The sequence below is a fragment of the Gobio gobio genome (assembly GCF_949357685.1).
Source record: "Gobio gobio genome assembly, chromosome: 23".
Taxonomy (NCBI): Eukaryota; Metazoa; Chordata; class Actinopteri; order Cypriniformes; family Gobionidae; genus Gobio; species Gobio gobio.
The window spans coordinates 40,599,162-40,625,596 of record NC_137119.1 but is presented as its reverse complement, the minus strand read 5'-3'; the positions used below and the strand labels follow the sequence as shown (position 1 = coordinate 40,625,596).

At 38.7% G+C, this 26,435-nt stretch overlaps 1 protein-coding gene across 2 annotated transcripts; it reads right to left on the bottom strand.

Moving 5' to 3' along the window:
- On the bottom strand, window positions 1–26,428 carry slc6a16b (solute carrier family 6 member 16b). 2 transcript variants are annotated; one of them, XM_079806344.1, is made up of 12 exons: window positions 26,150–26,428; window positions 23,984–24,188; window positions 23,716–23,873; window positions 19,666–19,786; window positions 19,347–19,528; window positions 16,763–16,873; window positions 14,722–14,963; window positions 14,456–14,633; window positions 10,681–10,882; window positions 10,367–10,526; window positions 10,125–10,287; window positions 1–2,231 (listed from the first exon to the last, which is right to left on the bottom strand). In XM_079806344.1, the coding sequence occupies exons 2-12, from the start codon at window positions 24,186–24,188 to the stop codon at window positions 1,953–1,955; spliced, it is 2,001 nt and encodes a 666-aa protein (XP_079662470.1). In that variant the 5' UTR covers window positions 26,150–26,428; the 3' UTR covers window positions 1–1,952. The 2 variants fall into 2 exon arrangements, with proteins under 2 accessions (XP_079662470.1, XP_079662471.1); XM_079806345.1 differs by lacking the exon at window positions 26,150–26,428 and adding an exon at window positions 25,102–25,371.
- Between the last annotated feature and the right edge of the window lie 7 nt (window positions 26,429–26,435).

The following is a 26,435-nucleotide window of genomic DNA, read 5'->3' as shown; positions in this document are numbered from 1 at the left end:
TGAAATCAAATAACCATTTATACAGAAACAAGATCATCATCAGGAGGCAAACTGAACATTGTCTGTTTGTCTGCACAGCATGAGCATCAAAAACATTCACACAAATCGAAGCAAAAGAAAATATTCTGCAGCACGAGACATTTACATCAAAGAGATTACTCTTTAAAAACAGAGTATTCTACACAAGGCGTAAAGTTAAATTATCAATTCATCATTTTTATTACAGACCAGAACAAGCTCATTTCAAACAGAGCGTTCGAGCTACTGAACAAACACAGAAGAGCCATCAAACCCCTGTGAGAGGCAAAGATCACATTACTTCACAATGACTATAAGCCATAAAATGTCTGGCCTGCGGGTCAGATGGTCGCTCTCAGAAAGATCAGAGGCGTCAGAGATTTTAGAAAAATAAAAAGGAGGGGCTTAAAAACATCTTACAGTTAAAAACAGGCAACACAATCATCTCTGTACACAATATAAAAATGTAAAATTGTTCTGAAAATTCTGCTGCATGAAAATACTTCATCATAAGCCAGAACTGCATGTGTCACATACACATTTTTAAAAATCATTTATGATTTATATGGCTGTAGTTTGAGCCAAAAAAAGAGCCTAGAATGTTACACAATACACATATGAATTTAAATAAATAAGATCCAATAGTTGTTTTACCCTCACAAAGATATGACTGTCATATTTTGCATAAACAATAAAGTCTATTTTTTAGACCATAAGATGAAATATGACCCAGACATTTTTTAAGTGTCGTTTTTGAGATTCACCCAAAACTGATAGTGTAGGTTTGCACTTTAGCTCATCTTCTGGGAACTTTGGCTGCATCAATAAATCAAACACTTCCCTATATAGTAAGTGAAAAACAGTGACAGAAGTGTACGCTTTTATGCCCACTAGAGAGGGTTTGTGAACGGCAGAGAAGCGACACAACTGACGCTATAAAGACAACATGGAGAATGTAGTACGTCCAGATTACATTCATACTATATAGAATGCACTCTTTTAGTAGTTGTGAAATAATTACTGATTCAAAATAAGTACCAACTCCAGAGAGTGAGATTTCGGCAGCAGCCTTCATGTTGTTGGTCTTCGTTTTGGGTGAATATTTAACTCTTTTGAACACAAAGCAGCTTTTTACAATGTTAAATTACAAACACACTTAAATAATGACACTTCACGCAGAACACATCAAGGTCATTCTGAACCATCATGGTTGATGACCTTTGACCCTGCTATCCACTTGAGATGATTGTGTGTTTGATTCATGACAGGGTTAACACACCGAAAGCACCTCTGGAATATTTAACAAACATAATTTTTGGGAATGATTCTTGTTTTGAACACCTCTGTGACTTAATTCATTCATCAACGGAGACGAAGCATTGGCTTCTCCTTTAGTACCATAGAGTTCAAATAACAACGATGGGTCACACCCATCATAAAACACCTTTATACAAAACCAGCAGGACCATCAGTAACCAAATCATTGGACGTTGTAACGTTAGTCTTAGATTGTTGTTTAACGTTCACCTGGACTCGGCGAACGCTTAAAGCTGCTTAAAGCGACAGTTCATTCGGAAAAAGAAAGCGGTCATCAAAGTTGTTATTCCAAGGTGCTTTTAAACAAAGCTTCCACATGTAACATGTTTAAAGCGGGAAGTAAGATTTTCACATACAGTAGCTGTTGTACGGCTTCAGAAGACTTTAAATATAACGCACATTATATGCATTTGAAATCTGAATAAAATTTGGAGCAACTTGCACATTGCACAACTCCAGAAGCTGATTTTGGGGTGAGCTAACCCTTTAAAGTCAGTTATTTTGTGCCCATCTGTATGCATGTACGCATAATTGTATATTTTTTTTTAAATAGATCCTTCTCAGATGTTTGTGAACTCTAACGAAGGCTGTGTTGTAGTTTCCTCCCTCTCGCCTTCTCATAACACGCTTGATTCGACACTTTCAATGTGACCGTTCTGCAAAGGGGGATCATGGTTTCCCTCCAGCAAGGGGTATAAAGTGTCGAGAGGGGTCAGGTCCAGGTCTGTAGTGGCACACGGCTCGTATCTGGCCTCGGTGTCTGTGGGCGACTGGCCGAGCCGTTCGAGGAGGAGGGAATGGATGTATCCGATTGGAACGGGAAGGAACGCAACAATGATGAGTGTGATCAGGACAGCAAGCGCCCAACCAGGATAAGGGAGAACCTCCTTAGATGCCTGAGAGGAAATTGTGGATAAAGCAAATGTTAACCATGGAAATCCTGACAAATACATTTTTTTTTTACATTTAGCAAAACCTAAAAATGTGTTTGCATATACTTATGTTTTTTCTGAAGTATCACATTGAAGAATATGGAGCTCAAACACAAGGAGGAGAAGAAAACGACTCAAGAGATTCAAACTGAGCAAAAATATGCAATTTGGTGCAGATGCCAGTGCTTGAAGTGGAAAAAATAAAGTTCCGGTACTCACCAGAGGGGGCGGGGCTTTGTTGGGGGCGTGGTTATGGGGGATTGTTTAGTCAATAATTCAAGAAGGTCCGTATTTTAAAGCTCTTTCTAACTTGTTTTCAGCCTTAGAACTAACATATAGTTCTTGTAATTGTTTAACCCTTAATCGTCCCTTGGGGTCCAGCTGACCCCACTGGACTTTTCCTCCATTTTTTAAAAGTGTTCCCTTCATCTCAGGGCCATGAGACTCGGTGACTTTTCCTAAATAATCTATCTAAACATGCACAAAAAATCTGGGCTTGATTTGGTTGTTCTAAAGGTGTGTAAAAAAAAATTTACCGTTTAAGTCCCTCGGGGTCAGATTGACCCCACATTGAAAATGAATGGGAAAGTGTAAAAAATACATTTTTTTCACTTTTTTTGTCAATTTTTTTTTACTAAATCCAGTATAAATCTGAAAATTTCCACATTTATATCAAGGTCTGGTCCTAGAGCATAAACACAAAGTAGAACGAACTTTCTGTCTCATACACACACGCGCGCACACACACACACACACACACACACACACACACACACACACACACACACACACACACACACACACACACACACACACAAACACACACATGTGTGTGACTGCAACAGAGATCATTTTTATAGAAACTGGCAAATAAAATCAACAAAACTGGCATAAATCTGAAAAAATTCCATACATAAATGAAGGACAAATACTAGAGCACAAATGCAACATGGAACAATCATGAGAAAGAGAGGGAAAAGGGCAAATAAAAGAAAGATGAAAGGCAGCTTAACTTTTGCATAACTTCCCTATGGACCTCTATTGGATAATGTGGTCATTGCACTCTCTTTCTCTTTAACTATAATTCCTAAAGTTTTTCCACAAACCTACAGATGGCGGTATTCTATCCTTAACACATAGAGCAATGTCCAAAAACTATTTATATTTATTTAAGATCATCATTCAAGTGATTTTTTTCATTAAAAAATGATTTTTAATGAGCCAATTTATGACATAGTTAAGTATTTGTGCAGTAAATAGGTAAAAAACTACCAAATACCCACAAAAACATAGCATAAATGTATAGTTGAGAAGTAAATAAAAAAAATGATATATAGTTTTCCATGTAAAAAAAATATATTTCCTTATGCAATCGCTCTGTAAAAGTTTGGGGTCTATCTGACCCCAAGGGACTCAAACGTAAACCCTACTTGAGGGGCGATTAAGGGTTAACTATATCATTTGTTACAATAAAGGTTTATGTACAAAGCAAGACCATTGACGGCACCTCTTTAGGCTACCATGCAGGCCAATGTTCACTTTTGTCTTTCTTTTTTCTAATCAAATAGCAACACAGTTAGAAACTATAGCTAAAACATGCAGCTGTTGTCATCGATAGAAGTAGTGTCACTCTCTTCCTCGTCTCCACTTGTGACCGCGACACAAGTGCTTTGTATTTTAACCGAGCAGCTATGGTTGCGTGTTTCACACACCCTCTCCGGACCACACTGAGTTGTTGACACTAGGCTTGTTTGAGATGAGCAAAATCTGCGCAGAACCGATCACCGGTGATCAGCGCAAGATGTATGCCGGTTACAAATGTGTCCGAGGGCGGTCCGCCTTGCTCTGATGTCATGCTGACCTATGTCAAAAAACTCTCGCGAGCGAAAGGCGGATGTGTCGGATTCTGCAGTCGAGCGCAGTTGCTCTCCACCGACTGATGGGAAACGACTTGCTGACGGCACAGCTTAATGCTTATTGGTTTAAACAACCGTGATGAATGGTTCTTTTTTAAAATGTTTGATTTTAAAACTCTGATATATCATGTTTTTATGTTTGAATATACACAAACTCTCAGACAGTGCGATCTCTCTGCTATTTTTTAGGGATGCACCGAATATTCGGCCACCGAAAATTTTCGGCCGAAAATGCCCCAAAAGTGCATTTTCAGTTTTCGGCCGAAAGACTTTTATCACCGAAACAACATGGCCGAAATGTTGTGATAACGCAAACAGAAACCGCGACCTGCACGTGCTTGTCTGAAGCAACATGTCCGCGGTGTGGACGTATTTCAGTATATCTGAGAAACACACACATCTGCTCCACGCACACACACTGACAGCCAGAGCTCATGTTCTCGATGAGAAGAGGACCAGACTTCACTGTGAAACCCAACGCAATCTTTAACAGTGGGCATGTTTTAAGCGCGGAACACACTTCAATCTGGCGGCAGCGCGCGCGTGAACGCGATCATCTGTGAGCGCGATCGATCATCTCTTCCTTAAGAATAAACATGAATGAACATCTAAGGTGTGTTTAGGATACATTACAACTTACTGTCACGTATCATATGTGGTGTAATCGCTCAGTCAGTGTTTCAACGGCAGAAAGACCTCTATATAACTGCTGTAAACTAAACAGTCTTGTAGCATCATTTACATCAGGCACCTCAGTGTCCACAGCTGTTAGTTCACTAGAAAAATCAACTCTTTCACTAAATATATGACCTATATTAGTCGTTATATTCATTATATTCTACTTAACCTGTTAATGATATCTTGATTATTTCATGTATGTTTAAATAAAATGACAGACACTGTGTATAAATGATTATATTTCAACCACGAATTGGATAAAAAACTATTTTATAATTAGATTTAGAAGTTATTGCAAAAACTGCCTTATGTGAAGTGTACATGTTTGTGTACGATGTTATTTGAGTGTTGATTATTAGACCTAAAAATACATAGCAACTGAATTTAGGCTAATAGTTTGGGCTCTGTTGTTAACCTTTAATATTAATGTGCAAGTAAGGGCGCAATATATAGTTTAGAGCACTATATTCAATAAACTTTTAGTTATAATTTAATTCATTTAAGGACAGACTTTTTTTTTTTCAGTTAACCAATAAAAATAAATAAAAAGCCATTTTGTAAAACTGCTGTACCGAACCGTCAGTTTTGTGTACCGCTACACCCCTATTCTACAGTTAACATATGGGCTATGGCAGTCTTTGCTTTGATACACTATTATGTTAAAGGCCTACAGAGAAAATAGTTTTATCTTTAAGCAGTTGCACTTGTTCTGAAAGCACTTTCTTGTAGTATTCCTACAGAGAAAATTTTTAAATGCACTAGAACTAAATGCACTTTGTTTTTATGAGAGAACATTTAATTTAAAAACCTTTCTGTAGGCCTGTACATTATTATTTAATGTACAAATGAGTGGGGTCAAGTTAAACATTTTAGTTTGAATTTTATTTTATACTGTGCATTGTTGCAATGTGCTAAATAAATATTGGCATAACTTGTAATTGATTTATTCTTTGAAACTTTAATATTAATGTATGCAACTGCAATGCCTTGATTTTAGTAAAGTTAGTACACAGTCATAGCCATAAATGCAATGGTACTAATAATTGGCATAATTTCTTTCGGTGTTTCGGTTTTCGGCCTTGGTTTCCTCTTTTTCGGTTTTCGGTTTCGGCCGAGAATTTATTTTGGTGCATCCCTACTATTTTTATTAAGTTTTTATTAAAACTAGTATGTAATTAAAGTAAAAATGATTGATAAACACGTCTTTCGAATGGAAATAAATAACAAAAACTTTGGGTGTCTTGTTCATCATATTTATTTTCATATAAAAGCAAAAGAACTTAAATTACACCCAGTTCATCAGCAACAAAGCGCACGAGTGTGAATCCCGTGATATCCGCCTTTGATCTCGCAGGTGTCTGATCCACTACGAGAAGAGAGAACTGTCCGTCTTGCCTGCACTTTTTTCACTCCTCCCCTCACTGCAGCCGCCTAGTCTCAGCTGAATTTCAGGCGAGGCGCATCTCAAACAAGCCTACTGACAGCGGCAAAAGCGACGCATGCGCTTTTCACTTGTAAAACTCAAGGGTGTATGGGTAATGTAGTCTCTGCTCGCAAATGAGCGTACCGGTACGCTAAAAGCACGTTCTGGGCGCACGGAGAGGTGGCGGTACGCTCAAGAGCTATATTTGGAAGTGGCGGTACTGAGTACCGGCGCGTACCGGCCCACTTAAAGCACTGGCAGATGCTGATATTTATATGGCTAAAAGTAAGATGAAATTTTGATAGCTTGTAACGCGAATCAAATGTTATAACAGCACAGCAGGCTACTTACATAAAATGCAATAATGTCTTAGTAAGATGATATTTAAATGCTTAGTTTTATGATCAAAGCTCTGTAGTTTCAAATCATATAATCCAATGCAATACAAAGATGATTGAGAGATGAATAAATAAACCTTCCTCAAAAGCCTGATGATCATATTTGATACTCACGTGTCAAAAAGACTCATGAACCATGAGCTGAAGGTGGACGTTTGTACAATTATACTAAAAGGCCTTTATGCAATTATGCAAATTATGCACAAAAAAAAAAAAATCTCTTAACTATCAATCAGATGACAAGTTGATCATGTTAAAGCGCCCCTATTATGGTTTTTCCGAATATTCCCTTTCATGGAGTGTGTAATATGGCTGTGTGTGAATGTAAACGTTCTGCAAAGTTGTAAAGTGCACAATAAAGTTATTGTCTCCCAAAAGAAAGAATCGACTCTGAACCGCCTAAACGAGTCGTTTGTAATTCGAATCCCACTGCGTGACGTTCTACATCACTAGAAAATAAATTTGCATAATGGCCGCCGGCGAACAACTTGCCCCGCCCACAAACACATCATTTTACTGACGGCTGCTTCTCAAGTTTGCTCTTCAGAATCACAACCGGTAAGTATGAATAATTATAGATGTATATATTTTCTACTGGGTGTTCAAAATACGTAGTTTTGCATTTTATAATGGGCCTCATTCATGAAACACGAGCGGAACGAATGTGTGTGCAAATCGTTCGTAAAGCCGCTCTGACAAATTGTTGGATTCAGGAAAAATGTACTCATTTTCAAAATGTTAGTTGGTACGAAAGAAATGTACATCTGGGGGCGTATTACAGAAACATCTTAACTTTAGAATCCTATCTTATCTGTTTGGTAACCATGGCAATTTCAGTTAGGACAAAAGCTATTACAGAATGACATTTCTTAAGTGCATAATCTTATGTTAACTATGGATAGGAAACGGGTCTTGCAGAGGCATCCTAACTCGACAAAAAATCCTAAAAGCTGTCTTAACTTTAGGACAACCCCACTGGTGTCCTAACTTCAAAACTTTTTGAAATCCAACAGTAAAAATCACAGTACAAAAGCCTTTTTTGAGAGAGTGATTTATTAATTATAGAAGATGAAGAGCAGCAACGTTTGATGGTGGAGAGACTTTTGGAGGACCCAGAGGATGTGCTATGATGATAAAATGCTTATAAATAATTACAGACTCCCACGACACGTGATTTTGCAGTTAGTTGACGAATTGCGACCAATGAGCCGTCACGGAGCGTTACCGGTCGCTCACTGGCATAAAGTTGGTTTGACGCTGGACGTTCAATATTCGCAAATTTAAGGACGGTCTCTAAAGTTACATACAACATTGGTAGGCCTACCTACACATTTCTAACTTCAATAGCATTTGAACGGAATATGTAAAAGGTGAGCATCATACCGGACACCTAGATTAACACTTTACAGTTGGTTTTGATACTGGAAGTCATTTCTTTCAAATGCTATTAAAGTTAGAAATGTGTATACCAATGTCGTATGTCACTTTAGAGATTGTCCCTAAATGTACGCATATCGAACGTCTAATAACGTCAAACCAACTTTATGCCAGTTCATTCTTCAAGTGACTAACGCCTTATATGTGCAAAAGGTGATTTATAAGACAGGCTTTAACTTTTCAACGGAGCTTAACAAAATGTCAATTTCTGCCACACTGGAATTAAAAGCACGCCGTTGTTTCTCCATTTTGATTTTAGGTTTACCTCAGAAGCAGTTTGCTTGGTTGCTTAGTAACAGACCTGACAGTTGATTACTGAACTCGATGGAGCGGTTTAAGATTTCCTAACTACAGATAAGATGAGATTTTGTAAGATAGGATAAGAATCCTAAATCAAGTTAAGATTTGCTTCTGTAATATGAAATTGTGAAAAATCCTAAATTAGCTTATATATCTTAAGTTAAGACCTAAGATATAACATTTCTGTAATACGCCCCCTGTTCCCTAACCCGTGTAAATGGTGCGTAAAACATTTGACAGTTCTGTGTTCTAATTTAGGCAAACTGATGACATTGCATTTTGATTTACTATGTACCATAATAATATTTCAAAGGTTGATTTGCCATGTTTTTAAATTTTTTTTATACTGTTCAACGTTGGGTAATAGGCAGCGCTCGTCACTGTCACTTTTTACCAGGCCGTCCAATCACAGTGGAGGAGGGGCGGGACAAAAACTACACCGACCAATCACCCCACTTGTACATCGACTGAACAACACAAATGGAGAAGTTAATACTGCTTTTTACTGCATTTTTTATATTCAGTAATATTGTTCAAAATGAGATACTAGTAACACATGACTGCCATGGATATTCTGTATCATAGCAACCAAAGTATCTCATCTGAAAAAACACTGCACTAGAAAAGCGCTTTCAAGCGCCACCAGCTGGCCGGTTTCAGAAGAGCACCAGGTGTTTCTTAGCTGGCTAAAAATGCTTTGGTGGACACACGATAATTGAATATTTATTGCTAGGCCTACGGTCAATTAGTCGCTTTAGCATTTATGCAAAATACTGGAGCCAAACCTGAGTAAAAAGTCCCGAAGATTGCACAGCGTTCCTGGACACGTCATTTGCAGTTGCAACTCATGGGCGGGGATTATGCTAATTATGAACGCGTCCTATTTACGAATGTTTGGCGGTCATTAATACACACACGTTTAACTACCGAATCAGTGGTGTAAGAAGCGTTTGTGAATCTGGAGGAGAGTTTTCATAAAGGTCTATTTTTGCTAATCAGCTGTGGCCCACTATTACCTGAAACTGTGTATTAATGAGGATTGTCTGTCGTTCTTACTACTTTAAGATAAAGGATGGTGCAAGATCTTGAATGTTACATCAGTCATTGACATTAGTGCTGGGCTAACGCATATTATTGATACAGTTCCCGCATGTGCACCGCAATAAAAGAAATATACACATGGGTTTGTTGATGGACGTGCACTTGTTGATTGTTTCGACAGAAATGTCTTGCTCAAGACGTCTTTGCGATGGAGGTTCGGGTTCAATTAGTTCTTCCAATGTTTCATCATCGGACTCGCGCTCGGATTGATATGGTATAAATCGACGTCCCCATTATGGTCTTTCAACAATCGCTAAACTTTAGGAAGCGAAGCTGGTAACGGATGCTTTGTAAGCACTGTAAGCGGTAGACCAATCACAACAGACTGGGCTATCTGGCCAATCAGAGCAGAGCAGGCTTTCGGAAAGGAGATTTAGAGAGACCAATTCATCCGCCGAGTCGTTTGAGAATCATTGAAACAAATGCGTAATCTATATTATGAGAAAATGAAAGTGTTTTTTGAACTTTGATGCATGTAAACCTGTTGTAGGAGTATAATAGGGGCACTTTAATAATGTAGAGGCCTTAGAAATGAGCATATTAAATATGATACAGTAGCTTTATAGGGTTAACGATTAAGGTAATGGTTTACTTATGATTTTACCTTTTCTCTATTCCAGGCGGTGTATGTAGGGCGTTCCAGGATCATCTTTAGCAGACTGGCACCCAAGAGCCCCAGCATGGCAATTGGACACACGTATTTCCACAGGTACTTGTACACCACAGGGACTGGACGGTTCAACATCTGCTTCAGGTCCTCCAAAAACCTGCATTAAAAAAAAAAAAACATCTCGTTTATACTTTCAACCACATAAAACTCTTCTCCTCGAGCACTGAAAGCCATACCTGTCCGCTCCATAAACCCAGGCCACGCTGATGGTCTGAAAGATGACAACGATGATGAGCGGAAGTGTGGCGGAATAATCGTCGAACATCGCCACAAAGTAGTTTCCACAGCGCTGAGTGAACATTAGACCAATCAGGAAGCCCATCGCACAGCTGCACGCTGACAGAGAAAACACAAAATATAGATTAAACAAACCAATCATATTCAAACTACAATACAGATTCAAACTAAAAAACACAACTTAAATACAAATATGCAAACCATACATTAAATATAAACAGAAGAACAAAAGAGCCCGTGGGTAGCGTGTTACCTGTGAAGATGAGTTTGTGATTGCGTAGCGTCTTAAAGGTGTCTGTTAGCGGTGTCAGTATTCCAGCCATGGTGCCGAACATTGTGGACAAACCCAGATTGAGGAGCATGAGGAAGAACAGCGCCGACCAGAACGGACTCCCGGGAAACAACGTCATGGCTTCTGTGAAAGCTATGAACGCTAAACCCGTTCCTTCAACACCCTGAGAGAGAGAGAGAGAGAGAGAGAGAGAGAGAGAGAGTTGCATGTTTTGCATCACTCACATTTTCATTAAAACGTCCCATGGCATGAAATTTTCATTTTATGAGGTTTTTCAACATTAATATGAGTTCCCCTTGCCTGAATATTGTCCCCAAGTGGCTAGAAATTTTGATGGGTGTAAACCTGAGTTCTGCCTGTCTCTCTCTGCCCTTGAGAAAATGACAGGCCAGACTAGCCAATCCTGAAGTCTCCTTTTATGACGTCATAACAGGAACGGTTACCTCCCTTTCCTCCACCCAGAGAATCTGGCACGCCCATGCAGACGCTATATTTGTCCTCGAGAGATCATGGCTTGTGAAGGAGTGAATGCTGGCAGTTTCTCAGTGTTTGGATGTACAAATGAAAACAAGTCTTTTTTCAGTTCCGTCTGATCTGTGATCAGTGATTTCTGATGTGTAGCTAATTATTTATTATTCGTGCACACACTGCGGCTTCTCTCTCTCCCGACAGAACGGTGTTTTTGTGTTTTCGATCTTGTGAGTCAGTGTTTTTGTCCTTCCTCGTCGCGTCTATCTGTTCTAAAATGTGCATACAGTCGTTTCTGCTCAACATAAGCAGACTCACATCTCTTTAGAGATAAACCTCACGTACGCCGAAGCTCGGGCTGCACTGACCGGTCGGCCTTCAACATCCCCGACCCCCAGTACTGCATCTGGCCCACAGCGGAGGCACCAAACACGGCGAGAGATTAAGCAGAAGGGGGTAAGCGTGAGCATATCCGGGCTAGGCAGCTTTCACCACAATAAACTGGATTACATTCGATTACTGGGGCCCGTTTCAGAAAGGAGGTTAAGTGAAAACTCTGAGTAGGTTAACCCTGAAATAAGGGAAACTCTGGGTTTTCTGTTTCAGAATGGGAGGTATGTCAAACCCGAGAAAGCAGGGTAAGCCAAGCCCGTTTCTGAAAGAGAGGTAACTTATACTCAGAGTCAGTTACCAGGGTCACTTACTCTGTGAACCTAACCTGGTCAGAGGCAGGTTTTCTTTGGTAAACCCAGAGTTTCTTTCGTTCTCCTCCCCCTTTTTAAAGCACCAGCAGTGTTTAAATACTTTATTCATTCATTCAAACGCCACAAATGCTTTTCTTACTGAGTATTTTGGTCATATTTCAAGTATAAATATAAAAAAATATATAAATTTAATCTAAATCTAAAGTAAGCAAAGTTTACTTAAAACAAATTAAATGTTCTGCCACTTGACAAAAATACAAAGTAAGAAAAGCACATGAGGACACTGTCAAAGTGACAAAAATGGCATGTTTTATACAAGATCCTGACGTTCACTTGATAATCCTCTAGAAGTAACCTAATAATTAGAATTTCCTTTAGGATTTCCAGTGGTTGGACACATTTATGACACTCATATACCCATCATCACACTTTCTGAAAACGGATTACTGTATGGAATGGAAGGATGCTGCCAGATGGTAGTACGAGATATATGGCATAACCACCACCACAGCTGTTAAATACATTTATTTACATTTTTATAGTCATCTTTATTTCCTACAAATACTTTATTCTTTTTCCTGTTGGGTGTTAATATTCTTCCTCCATCTCCTTTTCATCTGTCAGTGGTGCTGGAGTTTGGCTGGCCTGAGTAGAAGTCAATAATGTCATTACCCTGATTAATAAATGTAACAGGTAGGATCAGAGAACATTTCATTATGTGAAAAGAGCATAGACCCTTTTCACATTTCTGGGTTTCCGAAGCTGAAGTCGTCATAGTTGGGTTAACTCTTATAGCGGTGAATGAGAGAATACATTAAATATATATTTTTGTGTCTCCATTTGCTCAAATAGCAAAAGAAAAACTCCACAATAGTGATTTCACAACTTTCAAAAAGATGGAAAAATTAAAGTGAGATTGATAACTGCAGTGAAAAGAGAGAAAGATGTTAATTTTAACTATCACTCCCATAGACGCTGTATTAGAAACACTCTCACAGCAGCGGTAACTTGATTTTTGTAATTTGATGCAAAAGTAATATAATACAATGTATTAGTGTTATAAATGTACATACATAAAAAATAAATAAAAAAAACATTGCAGGATTTACGATATTGATGACCATTAAAACACGTCATCACAGTCTGTGAAAAGGGTCTATGTGGGAAAAGCTGCTGCACATTGGACACTGAATGATATTTATTTAATATGTCAAATGTTTGTAAAGTCATTAAACCTACACCCATGAACATTTTATGCTTAAAGCTTTTCCTGATTGAATTATGTTTTTTTTTTTTTTTTTTTTTTAGCTGCTGCCACATTCTTTGTTTGCCTTTTGGATACCAGGAAAATTAAACTTAATTAAAATAATTAAGAATTAAACTTGTGTATTGACCCGGAAGTATGCAAACGTCTTTTTGTTGGGTGCTGTTGCCATGGTGAATCGTAATTTCGGAGCTCCATTGATCGTGGCTTTTCATAGTTGGAATGCATGAGCTTAACTCAGAGTCAGTCTACTCAGAGTTGATTGAACTACCTCAATTCAGCTGTTCTGAAACCCAAAACTCAGAGTTTCCCATCTCAGAGTAAGTCAACTCAGAGTTCAGGTTTAAACTCAGAGTTTGTTGAACCTCCTTTCTGAAACAGGCCCCTGCTGTTGTATCTTTATTTAAGCTGTGTACTCAATGCGCGTCACTGACGCTTTTCATATGATAGGAACATATGTAAAAATAATGCTATAATCAACACTTACTCGTAACTCATTCATCTCGACAGCTGTAATGGTACATTGCGTGTGTTACAAAGTTGGTAATAAGGATGAAGACGGACTCGGTGTGACTGAGACTCGTGTTTATTCAGAACTTTCAGATACAAACACAAACTCGCGCTGACAGCGCCCTCATAACTCAGTAGTTACAATAAATAACTTTGTTAGCAATCACTCCGTCTCTGGTACATTAGTGATATATCCGGTTCGCGAATGAATCATTCTTTTGAACTGGTTCTTTTTAGTGAACCGAATCAGTTCACCAAATCGGACTGAATCGTTCTAAATGGTTCGCGTCTAGAGTCAGCGCTGATCCATAATTTACTAAAAGTTACTAACTTTCTGACATGAGTGACAGTCCCTCCGACTAGAAATAAACTAATAACCTGAAGTATATTCTAGTAACTACAACAGTTCACTGAACTGAGACGTGCTGACAGAACTGATGTGAAGTGAACTCAGGTCTATCCGTCTCTCTGGCAGCAGCTCGTGCGACGTAGACCTCGTTAAACCACGCCCCCTCCGCTCATTTAAAATGCAAAGATGTCAGCCAATCACAACAGTGGGCGTTTTTACTGAAGTCTCACAGCAGACACGCCTCTTGAAGCAGGGCATTCAGCCACAGGGCAAACAGCAGTATAGAAAAAATGCCTTTTATTTCTAAATTATGTCATTTATGATGTAAAAATCATACTAACAATATAAGTACACCTCAGGAAACATAAAATAATAGAAAAATGCCATGCCATGGGACCTTTAAAAAAAATGTAGTTCTATATAAAAGTAAATTTTACGTACCTGTTTCAATTCGTCCTCCAGGCTGCAGGCGGTGATGTTGTAATCGGGGATCTTCAGATACTGGCCTTTATTCCTGTACCAGTTCTCATACTCATTCAGTGAGACGTTCTTCTGAAGCACATCTGAAGCGTTGATGAGGAGGTCAGGAAAAGAAGAGCTGGACATCCCCTTCAGATTACTGCAACATACACAACCAAATCATCTAAGCATCTTAAAGCTTCAGTAAAATATATTTAAAGCCTTCATTGTGTGACCTGCACACTGACCTTTTGACGCAGTCAGTGACGATGGTTTTGGCTCTGAAGCCCAGCACAGCAAACACCACCAGTGACGCCAGCACAGACGTCAGGAAGTTGACGCCAGATACAGTGAACGCGTCCCGATGGCAGTTGTTGTTCCTCGGGTTGTAGGAGGAGTACGCGATCACAGAACCGAAACCCAAACCCAGAGCGAAGAAGACCTGAGTCGCTGCCTGACGCCACACCTGAACGTCAGCCCAGATCTCCAGCTGAGAGAAACACACCACAACAGACGTTTCTTTAAACTCGCTGATTGTGAAACAGAAGCTTTGTTGGGTAAGTAACTCTAAAAAAGTAATGAATTACTAGTTACTAATTACATCTTCAATAGTGTAATTAGATTACTGTACAAATTACTCTCTCCAAAAAGTATTTAATTACTTTCAAAATCCTATATACACTCACCTAAAGGATCATTAGGAACACATACTAATACTGTGTTTAACCCCCTTTCACCTTCAGAACTGCCTTAATTCTACGTGGCATTGATTCAACAAGGTGCTGAAAGCATTCTTTAGAAATGTTGGCCCATATTGATAGGAGAGCATCTCGCAGTTGATGGAGATTTGTGGGATGCACATCCAGGGCACGAAGCTCCCGTTCCACCACATCCAGAAGATGCTCTATTGGGTTGAGATCTGGTGACTGTGGGGGCCATTTTAGTCCAGTGAACTCATTGTCATGTTCAAGAAACCAATTTGAAATGATTGGAGCTTTGTGACGGTGCATTATCCTGCTGGAAGTAGCCATCAGAGGATGGGGACATGGTGGTCATAAAGGGATGGACATGGTCAGAAACAATGCTCAGGTAGGCCGTGGCATTTAAACGATGCCCAATTGGCACTAAGGGGCCTAAAGTGTGCCAAGAAAACATCCCCCACACCATTACACCACCACCACCAGCCTGCACAGTGGTAACAAGGCATGATGGATCCATGTTCTCATTCTGTTTACGCCAAATTCTGACTCTACCATCTGAATGTCTCAACAGAAATCGAGACTCATCAGACCAGGCAACATTTTTCCAGTCTTCAACTGTCCAATTTTGGTGAGCTCGTGCAAACTGTAGCCTCTTTTTCCTATTTGTAGTGGAGATGAATGTGGTACCCGGTGGGGTCTTCTGCTGTTGTAGCCCATCCGCCTCAAGGTTGTGCGTGTTGTGGCTTCACAAATGCTTTGCTGCAGACCTCGGTTGTAACGAGTGGTTATTTCAGTCAAAGTTGCTCTTCTATCAGCTTGAATCAGTCGGCCCATTCTCCTCTGACCTCTAGCATCAACAAGGCATTTTCTCCCACAGGACTGCCCCATACTGGATGTTTTTCCCTTTTCACACCATTCTTTGTAAACCCTAGAAATGGTTGTGCGTGAAAATCCCAGTAACTGAGCAGATTGTGAAATACTCAGACCGGCCCGTCTGGCACCAACAACCATGCCACGCTCAAAATTGCTCAAATCATCTTTCTTTCCCATTCCGACATTCAGTTTGGAGTTCAGGAGATTGTCTTGACCAGGACCACACCCCTAAATGCATTGAAGCAACTGCCATGTGATTGGTTGATTAGATAATTGCATTAATGAGAAATTGAACAGGTGTTCCTAATAATCCTTTAGGTGAGTGTATATTAACCTCGACTAGTTAAGAGATCCAAGGCATATAAATAATATAAAACTACATAAATTATTCTTATTAACTGAACAAAGTATTACAAATGTGAGAAGGATACATAAAAACAAGCATTTTAGAGTTAGACTTTAAATTTGGATGTTAATTCCACTATTTTATTATATATAATTGTATTAAGTATTTAGTTCAATTACATCAGAAGTAACTGTAATTAAATTACAGTAACTAATTACTTAGTAACTAGTTACACCCAACACTGCAGAGAAGACACTGTTTTGGTGCTTGTTTTTATGGACTGTGGTGTTTAATCAATAAATCCCGCCCACATTCTGGAGCTCAACTCCACATGCAGCGCAGAAAGCAGTCATGTGTTCGTCTACGTACTCTGGGGTAAAACATGAATTTGATGCCCTCAGACGCTCCGTCCAGCGTTACGCCTCTGATCAGGAAACACAGCAGCACCACGTACGGAAACACGGAGGAGAAATACATCACCTGCACATAACCAATACTGATCAATTATCAAATCACAACACACAAACACAAAGAAAGTTTGATTTAAGCAGCTTGCCATTCTTTAATTATTGCATTTTTCTTTTAAATCAAAGTTTCTCTGCCATTTTAAAAACAAGATCTTCATTGAAAAGGTAATTTTTTTGTCTTTAAATTACAAATATTGCTACATTTCAATCATTTTCAAATAATTATTTTGCATAGAAATAGTAATTTTTGATTTTTAAATTATAAATAGTATTTTTTTTTTACCTAACTTTTAACCCGCTAGGGCTCTTCGGTCATTTCTGACCCCAATTATTTTAAATAAAAAATGTTAAAAATCGTAGCTTCAACGGAATGGTACGAAACTTGGTGACTTTATTGGTACTTGGTTATGAACACACAAAACAAGTGGGGACAAGATTTGAAAAGTCTAAGTGGTCCAAAAAAAAAAAAATAGTCACACTGAGGGTCTTCGGGTCAAAAATTACCCCCATAGGAAATGAATGGGTAATTGGCAAAAATATGAAAATACAGAGTTTTTTTGTGCGTACAATCTACAAATCAGTCAGGATACAGAAAAAAAAAAGCACACAACAGTGGTACATCTCTAAAATATCAAGAGTGCAAAACAGACAAAAACACACGCACACACAAATGAACGTGTGTCATTGCAAAAGCTAATTTTGTGAAAAGAGTTACTGTTCATTGAATTGTACAAAAAATTATTTTAATGAAAATGTTTATTGTAAAAGGTTGATAAAAAAGTTATGACTGAAACAATTGCATTTTTACTAAGTTACAATTAAAACAATGGGTAACAAAATGCTTTGCATTTGTTCTCTTTCTAATGCAATGTTCAGGTTTGACTGTATTATAAAGTAAAACTGGCACTTCAAATTACCATTTAAACCAACCAAACAAACAAAACACTTGACAAAAATAGTCTTTGAGAATCTCTTATTATATATTAAAATCCACAACCTGAAAAAAAAAAAAAAATAGGCAAATGTGCAAAAACAACTAGAATTCACAAGCCTTTCTACAGAGAGCTGTAAATCCATCTAGTGGTTAAAATATGATATTGCATGATAATAATGCTCACTGCTTCCACCAGATTATATATATACTAAGGATGCCACAATTCTCAATATAATATTGAACCGTTCGGTACGGCATTCACGGTTCAATACACGCCTGTGAATTGCGGTTTTTCGGTTTTGCATTTAATTAAGTATTTTTCTACAAATTCTATCATTTGCCTCCATCCCAATATACTGAACAACGTGACATACATTCACATCACACATTAGTGGTAGAGTTATACTCACGGAACACTATAGTTATTCACAATCACAAAAGTTCATTATTTGCTTGCGTTTTAAAGCCTTGCCGACTCATTCGCGTGGATATGCACGGTTTTAACATGCACTTTTCAGAGCGCGCGCACTAAAAGCCTGTCAAACACGTGATTACTGGACTAAGTAGTCGTCTTACTGCGCTAATACTGTCAAATACACACAAGGTTAACACAAACACAGTCGGTTATGTCTAAAGTGAAAGTAAAATCGGCGTGTGTCTGTATATCAGATGCACGGAGGTCTTAAATTGAAAGCAGCGCAGCCTTGTGAACATGCGGTCCTTAAAGAGACAGTTCACCTCTAAAATTATGTCATTATTTACTCACTCTAATATTGTTCCAAACCTGTATTTATTTCTCATTTTTGAGTGAACTATCCATTTAATGTCAATACAACAAAAGACAAAGAGAAAATCACTCACTGCTCTTGACTGAAAAACTTTAATACAGTAGCTTTAATAAGAATCAATGTATGTTTTATAGTGAAGTCTATGTAGTGTTTTATTTTTACATTTATTCATTCAATTTCATACTTAAATGCTGCTGTACAGCTACTATTTATTTATTTTATATTATACAATACACTAGGAATGTGTACAAGGGTTTTTTTTAAGTAAAGTTTTAAGTTTAAGTAAGGTTTTTCTATTATTTTAAGTATAATAAAGGAAGAGTATTGCAATTAAAAAATAGTCTTTTTTCTCCTTAACCTCTTGCGGTTCCTGTCGCTTAAGAATAGAATAACAAAAAACTGATGAGACAAGCCATCAGAACCGAACCGAACCCAAAACCGTGGTTAAAAACCGAGGTATGTATTGAACCGTGGACTAACTGTATTGTTGCATCCCTAATATATACATTTTCCACTATATTCATTGGGAAAAATTCTCTCATAATTATAGTTGACCATAATAATTGCATAAATATTAATTATTATCATAAAATTCTCCCAAAACACAAAAAAAAATATTATTGAACAAAAAAACATTTAATTGATTTTACTGAAAAAGTAATAATTGAATTCAGGGGTCTTTTGACCCGAAGGTCCTGAGTGTGACTGGAAAACGAAGAACCTCAGAGGGTTAAATAATTATTTTGCATAGTACAAACACACACCTTGCCGGTAGATTTGATGCCCTTATACATGGCCAGACAAACGATGACCCAAGCGGCCAGCAAGCATCCAGTGATGATGAGGTTGAACTCTCCCGTTTCGTCGATGGAGTCAGTGATGTCCAGAGCCTTACGGTACCAGAAATACGACGTGGGAGAGCTGGCGGCACATTCCTTCACTAGTACTATTGAGTCAATGCATCAACAACAAATGCATCTTTAGTTTTCAGCTTCACATTTCTGGCAGCAGTTCCTCATCTCTAATCTCAAGTGATTATTACTCTAATTGTATCTTGCATAACACACATACACTAATCCTTACCAGTGCCGTTCCCTTCTGTTGGACAGTTTTCCCACGGTAGAGTATGCTGGAAAGAATTTCCCAAATAAAAGATACTCCAACTGATGATGACATTATAATACAGAGCTACAAAGGAACACACCTGGGAAATAAAAAGAAAACGTATTAAAAGAATAAATAAACATTCAATGCAATTCAACGGCGGATATGACAATTGTGTGCGTTTTGTGAAGTCTGCTGATTAAAGGTTCTTTCAAAACATGTTTTTGCCTTACCCTGATTCACTATGGTTAGCCTATTATAAGCGGTTATATTTTAGATCTGTTGGGATGGTTTTCACAGGTAATGGCGTACATGTTTGTACATGAGACTGTGTGTGTCACCAAACATTTACTTTATATGTAGGAAATAGGGATGTCACGATACCAAAATTCCAGTAGTCGGTACCAATAGCATAAACATTTCACGGTACTCGATACCAATTTCGTTACCACAGCAAAATGTTTTTTCTTTTATTAAACTATTCAATAAGTTTATTATTTATGATAATTATAAGTAAATAATACATAAATATTTAAAGGCTGTATGCTGTTTAAAAGTAAACATTGTTTATAAAAAAGATCTAGGCAACCATCTAGGCATAATTATTATTACTAGAGATGTAGTTAAATCTACTGTACAACAGTAGCCTGATATATTCTGTCAATTTCTTCACGTTAAACCAAACTTTAATTTTGACGGGTTGCCGTGAAGATCTTTGAGTGTGTGTTCATTATATGACAGTTTTCCCACCTGTCACTCAAAGTGGCCACACCCTTAATTATGCAGAACTTTAAGGCTTTATATAATGTAAACAAATGAGTTATAAAAAAAAATTCACCCCCCTCACAGTCGTCATGAAGAGCAAAATTAGCCGTATAGACCAAAACCACAATTTGTCCCAAACATGTGTTCTTCTGCTGTAAAGTTGGGCATTTTAACATGAGCTCAATGAGATTCTGCTCCTTCTGGAGTCTGTCGATGAACTGCAGTTTAAGTCACTTCCGTATTGGCTTCAAAAGAAACTGCGGGAGGTTGCTGCTTGGTATCGTCACATTTTTGGTGAACAGTTTTAGAGAATTTAATGTTTACCCATTCAAAGAGATAAGAGCTGCCGAGTGAAATGACTTGTCTTAAAGGGACTTTGGTGTCACGTCATATCTATCAATAGAGAAAAGTTGCTCAGGCTACTTTCACACGTGTCTAGTCTGAGAGACATGGAGCCGCTTAAATCTTCAACCTCCGGGAATCACCCGTTTTAAACAAACACTGAACAAGGGCTTAAACGATTCCTTGAGTGACTCGAATTCAAAAAATCATTGGGGCAAAATCATTTGCCTCGAAGCTCCGTTTAACTTAGGGCTGGACGATTAATCGAAACCAAAATTTAGAGCCTCTAACCAACGTAATTTTCCCATGTCGGTTATTTCGGTTTTAGTCACATAACTCCGCCCAGTCAGTCACATCTAATGCAGTTTGCAGGACAGGAGCAGTTATCTTTGGTTATAGATGCTCAGTATTACTATGGTAATTGCATGTTTTACAGTTTATATAGGCAAGTTAATCGCCGTTCTTACATGCGCTGATACACACAGAGACGGCGCGCGCAAGCCCCGAAGCCAGATCACTTTCACTTGCGTCAATTTTCAAGTTTGTCAATTAAATGAGTTAAAAGTAGGGGTGGTTAATCGGTCTGATTTCCCAATTCGATTCGATTACGATTATTGAAGTCCCGATTCGATTACAGTCGATTTTCGATTATTAACGATTCTCGATTAGCGATTATTGATTTTCCATTTCACAACAGTAAACGAAAATACACTACAAAGTGATTGCAGTATAAAAAAAAAGTCAGCTACTGAATTACTTAACTCTTGTCGTGTTGTGTCGTGTAGTTACACAGAAATTAATACATCACATTGTGTTGTGACTCATCAAGTTGAACTAAACAATAACAAATAAATGAAAGGCTTATTTCCTTTAGGAAGTAGATCAGAACCAACATACTGTAGAAATTGGACAATTTTCTTCTAGAAAGACAACGTGTTCAGGTGGAGGAAGACTGCAGGTTGCAGTCGAAACATGTCAAGGTAAAGAAGAAGGTTTTTCTCCACCTAAACACCTTGTCTTTCTAGAAGAAAATTGTCCAATTTAATCATTAAGAAGACAAAATGAACATTTTTGAACAACTTTCTGTAGCTTCAGCTTATATACTGTACTGTAGAACACAGTGACAAAATGTCAAGAGTGATGGATGCGGTGCGCGCGTGAGGGGGGCGGGAGCGCGTGGACCGCTCGAGCTCCTCTCGTTCGTCCTGACGTGAGAAAGACAAAAGGGGAAAAAACGACAGAAGAAAAACGGGTTCGTGTCGGAGGAGTGTCGAGGCCCGTTCGGTTCCGTGAGCGGGAGCCGCGGGTCGGTGCAGCGGAGCGGCGGTGTGTTTCCAGCATCAGTCCGGCTGTGTGTGTGTGTGATCCGCTCATCGCGTCCTCAGGATCGTCTTTATTCCCGCGAATGTGCGCGTCGATGTGTGTCGCGCTCGCTCATCTGAAGCGCTCATAAATCTGCGGATTAAAGGCGTTTATTCGGTGTTTGTGCGCGAATCTGAGCCGCGCTAATGCTAATGTGCCTGAGCTCCAGAGGAGGCGAGGCGGGAGGATTTCTAGAGTGTTCCCTCAGAATCATCTCAGCATTAACGACAGATTTACATTCATCTAATGAACACACACACACACACACACACACACGGTGGTAGTCAGGTTTAGATAAATAAAAAAAATCAATTTTTGAAAATTTAATTATCGATTCATACTCGTCCATAACATACTCGCGATTAATCGATAATCGATTTTTTTCACCACCCCTAGTTAAAAGGCTTGCCACATTGAACATTAAAGCGATTGTGCACTATTCAAAAACAACGTTATGGAAAACTTCTCCGCTCAGGGCTCATGAGCTTTTGTCTGTGACACAGAGAGCCGAGCATGTCGTGTCTCTGGCAACGCGCGTGCACTGAAACCAGTTCACTTTCACTTGTGTCCTCACAAAGCTTTGTCATTTGTATGTGTTTTAAGGCCTGCCAGTTTGAACATTAAAGCGATTTTAGTCCATCAGATGTGTATTATGTTGAATTAATGCCTGATATATTGTGACACACGAACACTCACAGACAGCAGCTCGCACATCACGTGAAGATTGCGCGCAGAGAGGAGCGCAGAAACTCAGTGTCAACGCTGCCCTGTGATTTATCACTAAAGTAGCTTAGAAACTCAACCGGTATAGGCATAGATTTGTCTACCTTTGAAGTAAGTACAAACCACAGCTTCATAATGAATAGAGACGGTATGACTAAATCACACACACAATCACTCTCTCAATAATGCATTCAAATAAATGTAATGTAGGCCTACTGTGATAACTTATCTGATGTACAGTAAACAGAAATCTGCCCCATAGACAATAACTGCTGAAAAGTGAAGTATTTTAAAATCACAAAGAAATGCACTTTCATTAGAAGAAAAAAAAATCCCACCTTTAATAGTAGAAAATATTTACAGTACAACCCTTATCAGTGAACTATGAGGGTAAAAGCGTAAAAAAATAACAATAATCGTCATCGAGGTAAAAAAATTCAATTAATCGAGATTTGTATTTTTGGTCAAATCGTTACAGCCCTAATTTAACTACCTACACACGGTCATGTTGCATAAAGACAATTTTTGTGTAAGGACTCGGAGTATGCACGGATTGCGGGATCCGCGGGTCAGGTGGGTAATGTAATAAAAAGAAACATTCCAAAAATTGCAGGTGGATGAGAGATAAATCATTAATGTCTTGATTTCAATAAAGACGCGGAACTCATTTCATGAGAATGTGTCATTCTTTAACTTTCGTTTACAGCTCATTTCAAGATCAAAGGCCGCAATGCGAGAGAGAGCGGCATCAGCTCTGATTCCTGATCGATCAGTGCAAAATTCACAATTTCACTATTATATCAGTGCAATCAACCAATTAAAAAAGTGATTACTCACCACACAGCTGGAGTAGCCAATGCCAACGAGTTTTGGAGAAATGTGTCTCCAGACGCCGATGCTGCCCTGTCTGATGCTCTGACCGGCCGCCAACTCCAGAAAAAACAACGGCACTCCAATCAACACCATCAACACCACATACAGCAAGATGAACGCTCCTAATAGACATGACAATGTTGGAAACAAAACAACAATTATTAAATATATACGCCTGGGTTGTCTTTGCATGCAACATGGGCATAATCAAAACCACCTCCTCCTCGCTCACCTCCTCCGTTCTGATGGCAGAGGTACGGGAACCTCCACACGTTTCCCAATCCCACACTGAATCCGACCTGAGCCAGGAAATATTCCACCTTACTGTCCCAGCCATCTCGGGCCGCTTCCAACGGGACCTCCTGCGCGACCCCTAACCCCAGTTCAGCCTCGTCCCGCTGGCCGTCTGCAGGTAATGGAGGTTTCTCTGACGTCATCTGAGAGAAAAACAGAAACTTGTTTTCCCATTCAAACAAATCACACACAAAGCCACGGCGCTGCTCTGAGGATTAGTCTTTATTATAAAATATGCTGCCATTAAAATCGACCTTATCTTGCCAGTTTAATCATAAAACTGCTCATTTCCGTTTTAATAATTCAGTCCAAACAAATGATCAGTGAAACTGCGATTACTGGATATGGATTTTTAAAATGTGTGGTTTGCTTATTACGCAACGTGAAGCCAAAGCACTCCAGGTTCAGTTTATTCTTCCATTTGCACGTTTACAAATATTTGTAGCTATTCAGGTTACAGTATAAAGACAATGATGACATGCAATTAAAGAAGATTTACAGCTTAACATCTTTCATAATACAAATTACAACATTCTACTGTATATTAATATACTAATAAATCAAATGTACCATTATCATCATCATCAACTATTATAAAAAGACCAGTTATTAGAATAATAATAAAGTGGTTTAAGACTCAAAACAGTGTCAAAAACAGTCTGAGTGTGAAAAATATAACACGCTTCAAGGTATGAATTTGTTTGGTTTTTTCCACCTGACATTTACGTGTTTTCATCACCATGGTAAGGCGCCACGGCGCATGCGCACGTTTCTAATCCTGACAGCAAGAAACGTTGGTTTTAAAGTGGCAGTTATAAAAATATATATTAAATTGAATATATGCGAAAATAAGTTCTTCAGTGCAAGATTATTCAAAACCAAAAGCTGTTTGGTGAAATCTAACAGTGCAGAGCCAGCAAAGCAGTTTAACATCAGCTAGAGAATCACAATTAAAAAACTAAAACGAAATGATCACCAATATGTATGTATGTAAATCAGTACAGCTTACTATTAATATCTACACATAGTAAGTATATGAATAAAATAAATTCTCACCGCTGCTGTTTTTCTCTCTTTGATCTTTTGGGCTCTCAAAGCACGCGCACGTGTTGACTGGGGGAGCGCGCTATTGTTACCGGCTCACACGTGCGGCTCAAATCCTCTTTAAACGACCACTTCACAACTTCCCCAGGCGAACCGTATTTTAGAAACGATTATTTAACGTTTAACGGCAGCGAAAGACGTTCATTTTTGCGCGCGTTTCACTCTTCCGTAGTAGTTGTGGTTTACGGAACCTCAGGAAACACCCTCCTCCACGCGCGCGTCCGGTCACAGTTGGAAGGCCCCGCCCACTTGCTGTTGGACGTAAGCGACGCTCGAAGCTTTGTGAACGCGCGTTTTAGCCTGCAATAATCACTTCGTTCGTTTTTAAGCGTAGCATGTTAAAGTATAAAGTTGAAATGTATAGTTATAAAACTGCATTAGGCTACAGAAAGACCACTGCTGTATTAAATAATTAGCTGTTAGTATTTCGTTTGCTTCAACATCTTTAATGCACACAACAAAGTTCCCGTTTGTTTGTCATTGCAAAGCATCGAATCAGTTCACCGACAGTAACCATCTACCTCTATAACATGCCTCTATAGTTGTTTATTATATTTTTATTACGGGTTTCCATATGCTGGACTGCTGACATGAGGCTCTGCATTTCTTTGTTTCTTCTTTTTTTTTTTGCGGCTATGCATTTCCTTCAGAAAGTTTAACAGATGAATGATGCAATCAAGTAAGAAAATTACACCGAGTTTGGACAAGTGGCCGACAGGTGGCGCTGTCAACTCGTGACGTGACGCGCTTTGCATCTTATTTCACTGTCATGAAGTGACCCAAATGACCGGGACAAAACTTTTTCTCATATAATGTAAAGAAGCCTTGCCAGGATTAATAATTACCTTAAACCATTTAAAATGTTTAAAAGATTCATTTTATAAAAGTCGCTTACAAACTACACAGATTTTGACCATTTTAAAACTGCGTTGCTGCTATGGAAAGGTCATACGATTTAATAATAATAAAGAGAATCATAACCATTTTTGTTATAACCTACCTCTCTTATGACTGATAATGTAGCAGATTCCTCTATGAAAACCTCCTCGTTGTCCTCTGATGATCAGACATAAAACATCAAAGAAATGATCCAAGACTTTCAAAATTCAGCTGAAATGTCAGGACCCATAAAAGTTCAATAAAGCAATAAACTAAACGATCCGTCACATTTTAAACTACAGGTGCTGTTTCAGACCCGATGAGAAAGTTCATTCCTCTGGAGTTTATTTTGCCACGTTGTAGAGTTCCACATTCCAGCTGTCAATCTCAACTAAGGACCGCCCACC

What these genes read in the sequence shown, in the direction of transcription:
- slc6a16b (XM_079806344.1), bottom strand. Translation starts at nt 24,188, where the DNA reads ATGACGTCAGAGAAACCTCCATTACCTGCAGACGGCCAGCGGGACGAG. An exon ending in GTCACTGACTGCGTCAAAAG is followed by an intron (nt 14,634 to 14,721) that starts GTCAGTGTGCAG and finishes TGTATGTTGCAG; the next exon opens with TAATCTGAAGGGGATGTCCA. An exon ending in TGGAGGACGAATTGAAACAG is followed by an intron (nt 10,883 to 14,455) that starts GTACGTAAAATT and finishes TCTCTCTCTCAG; the next exon opens with GGTGTTGAAGGAACGGGTTT.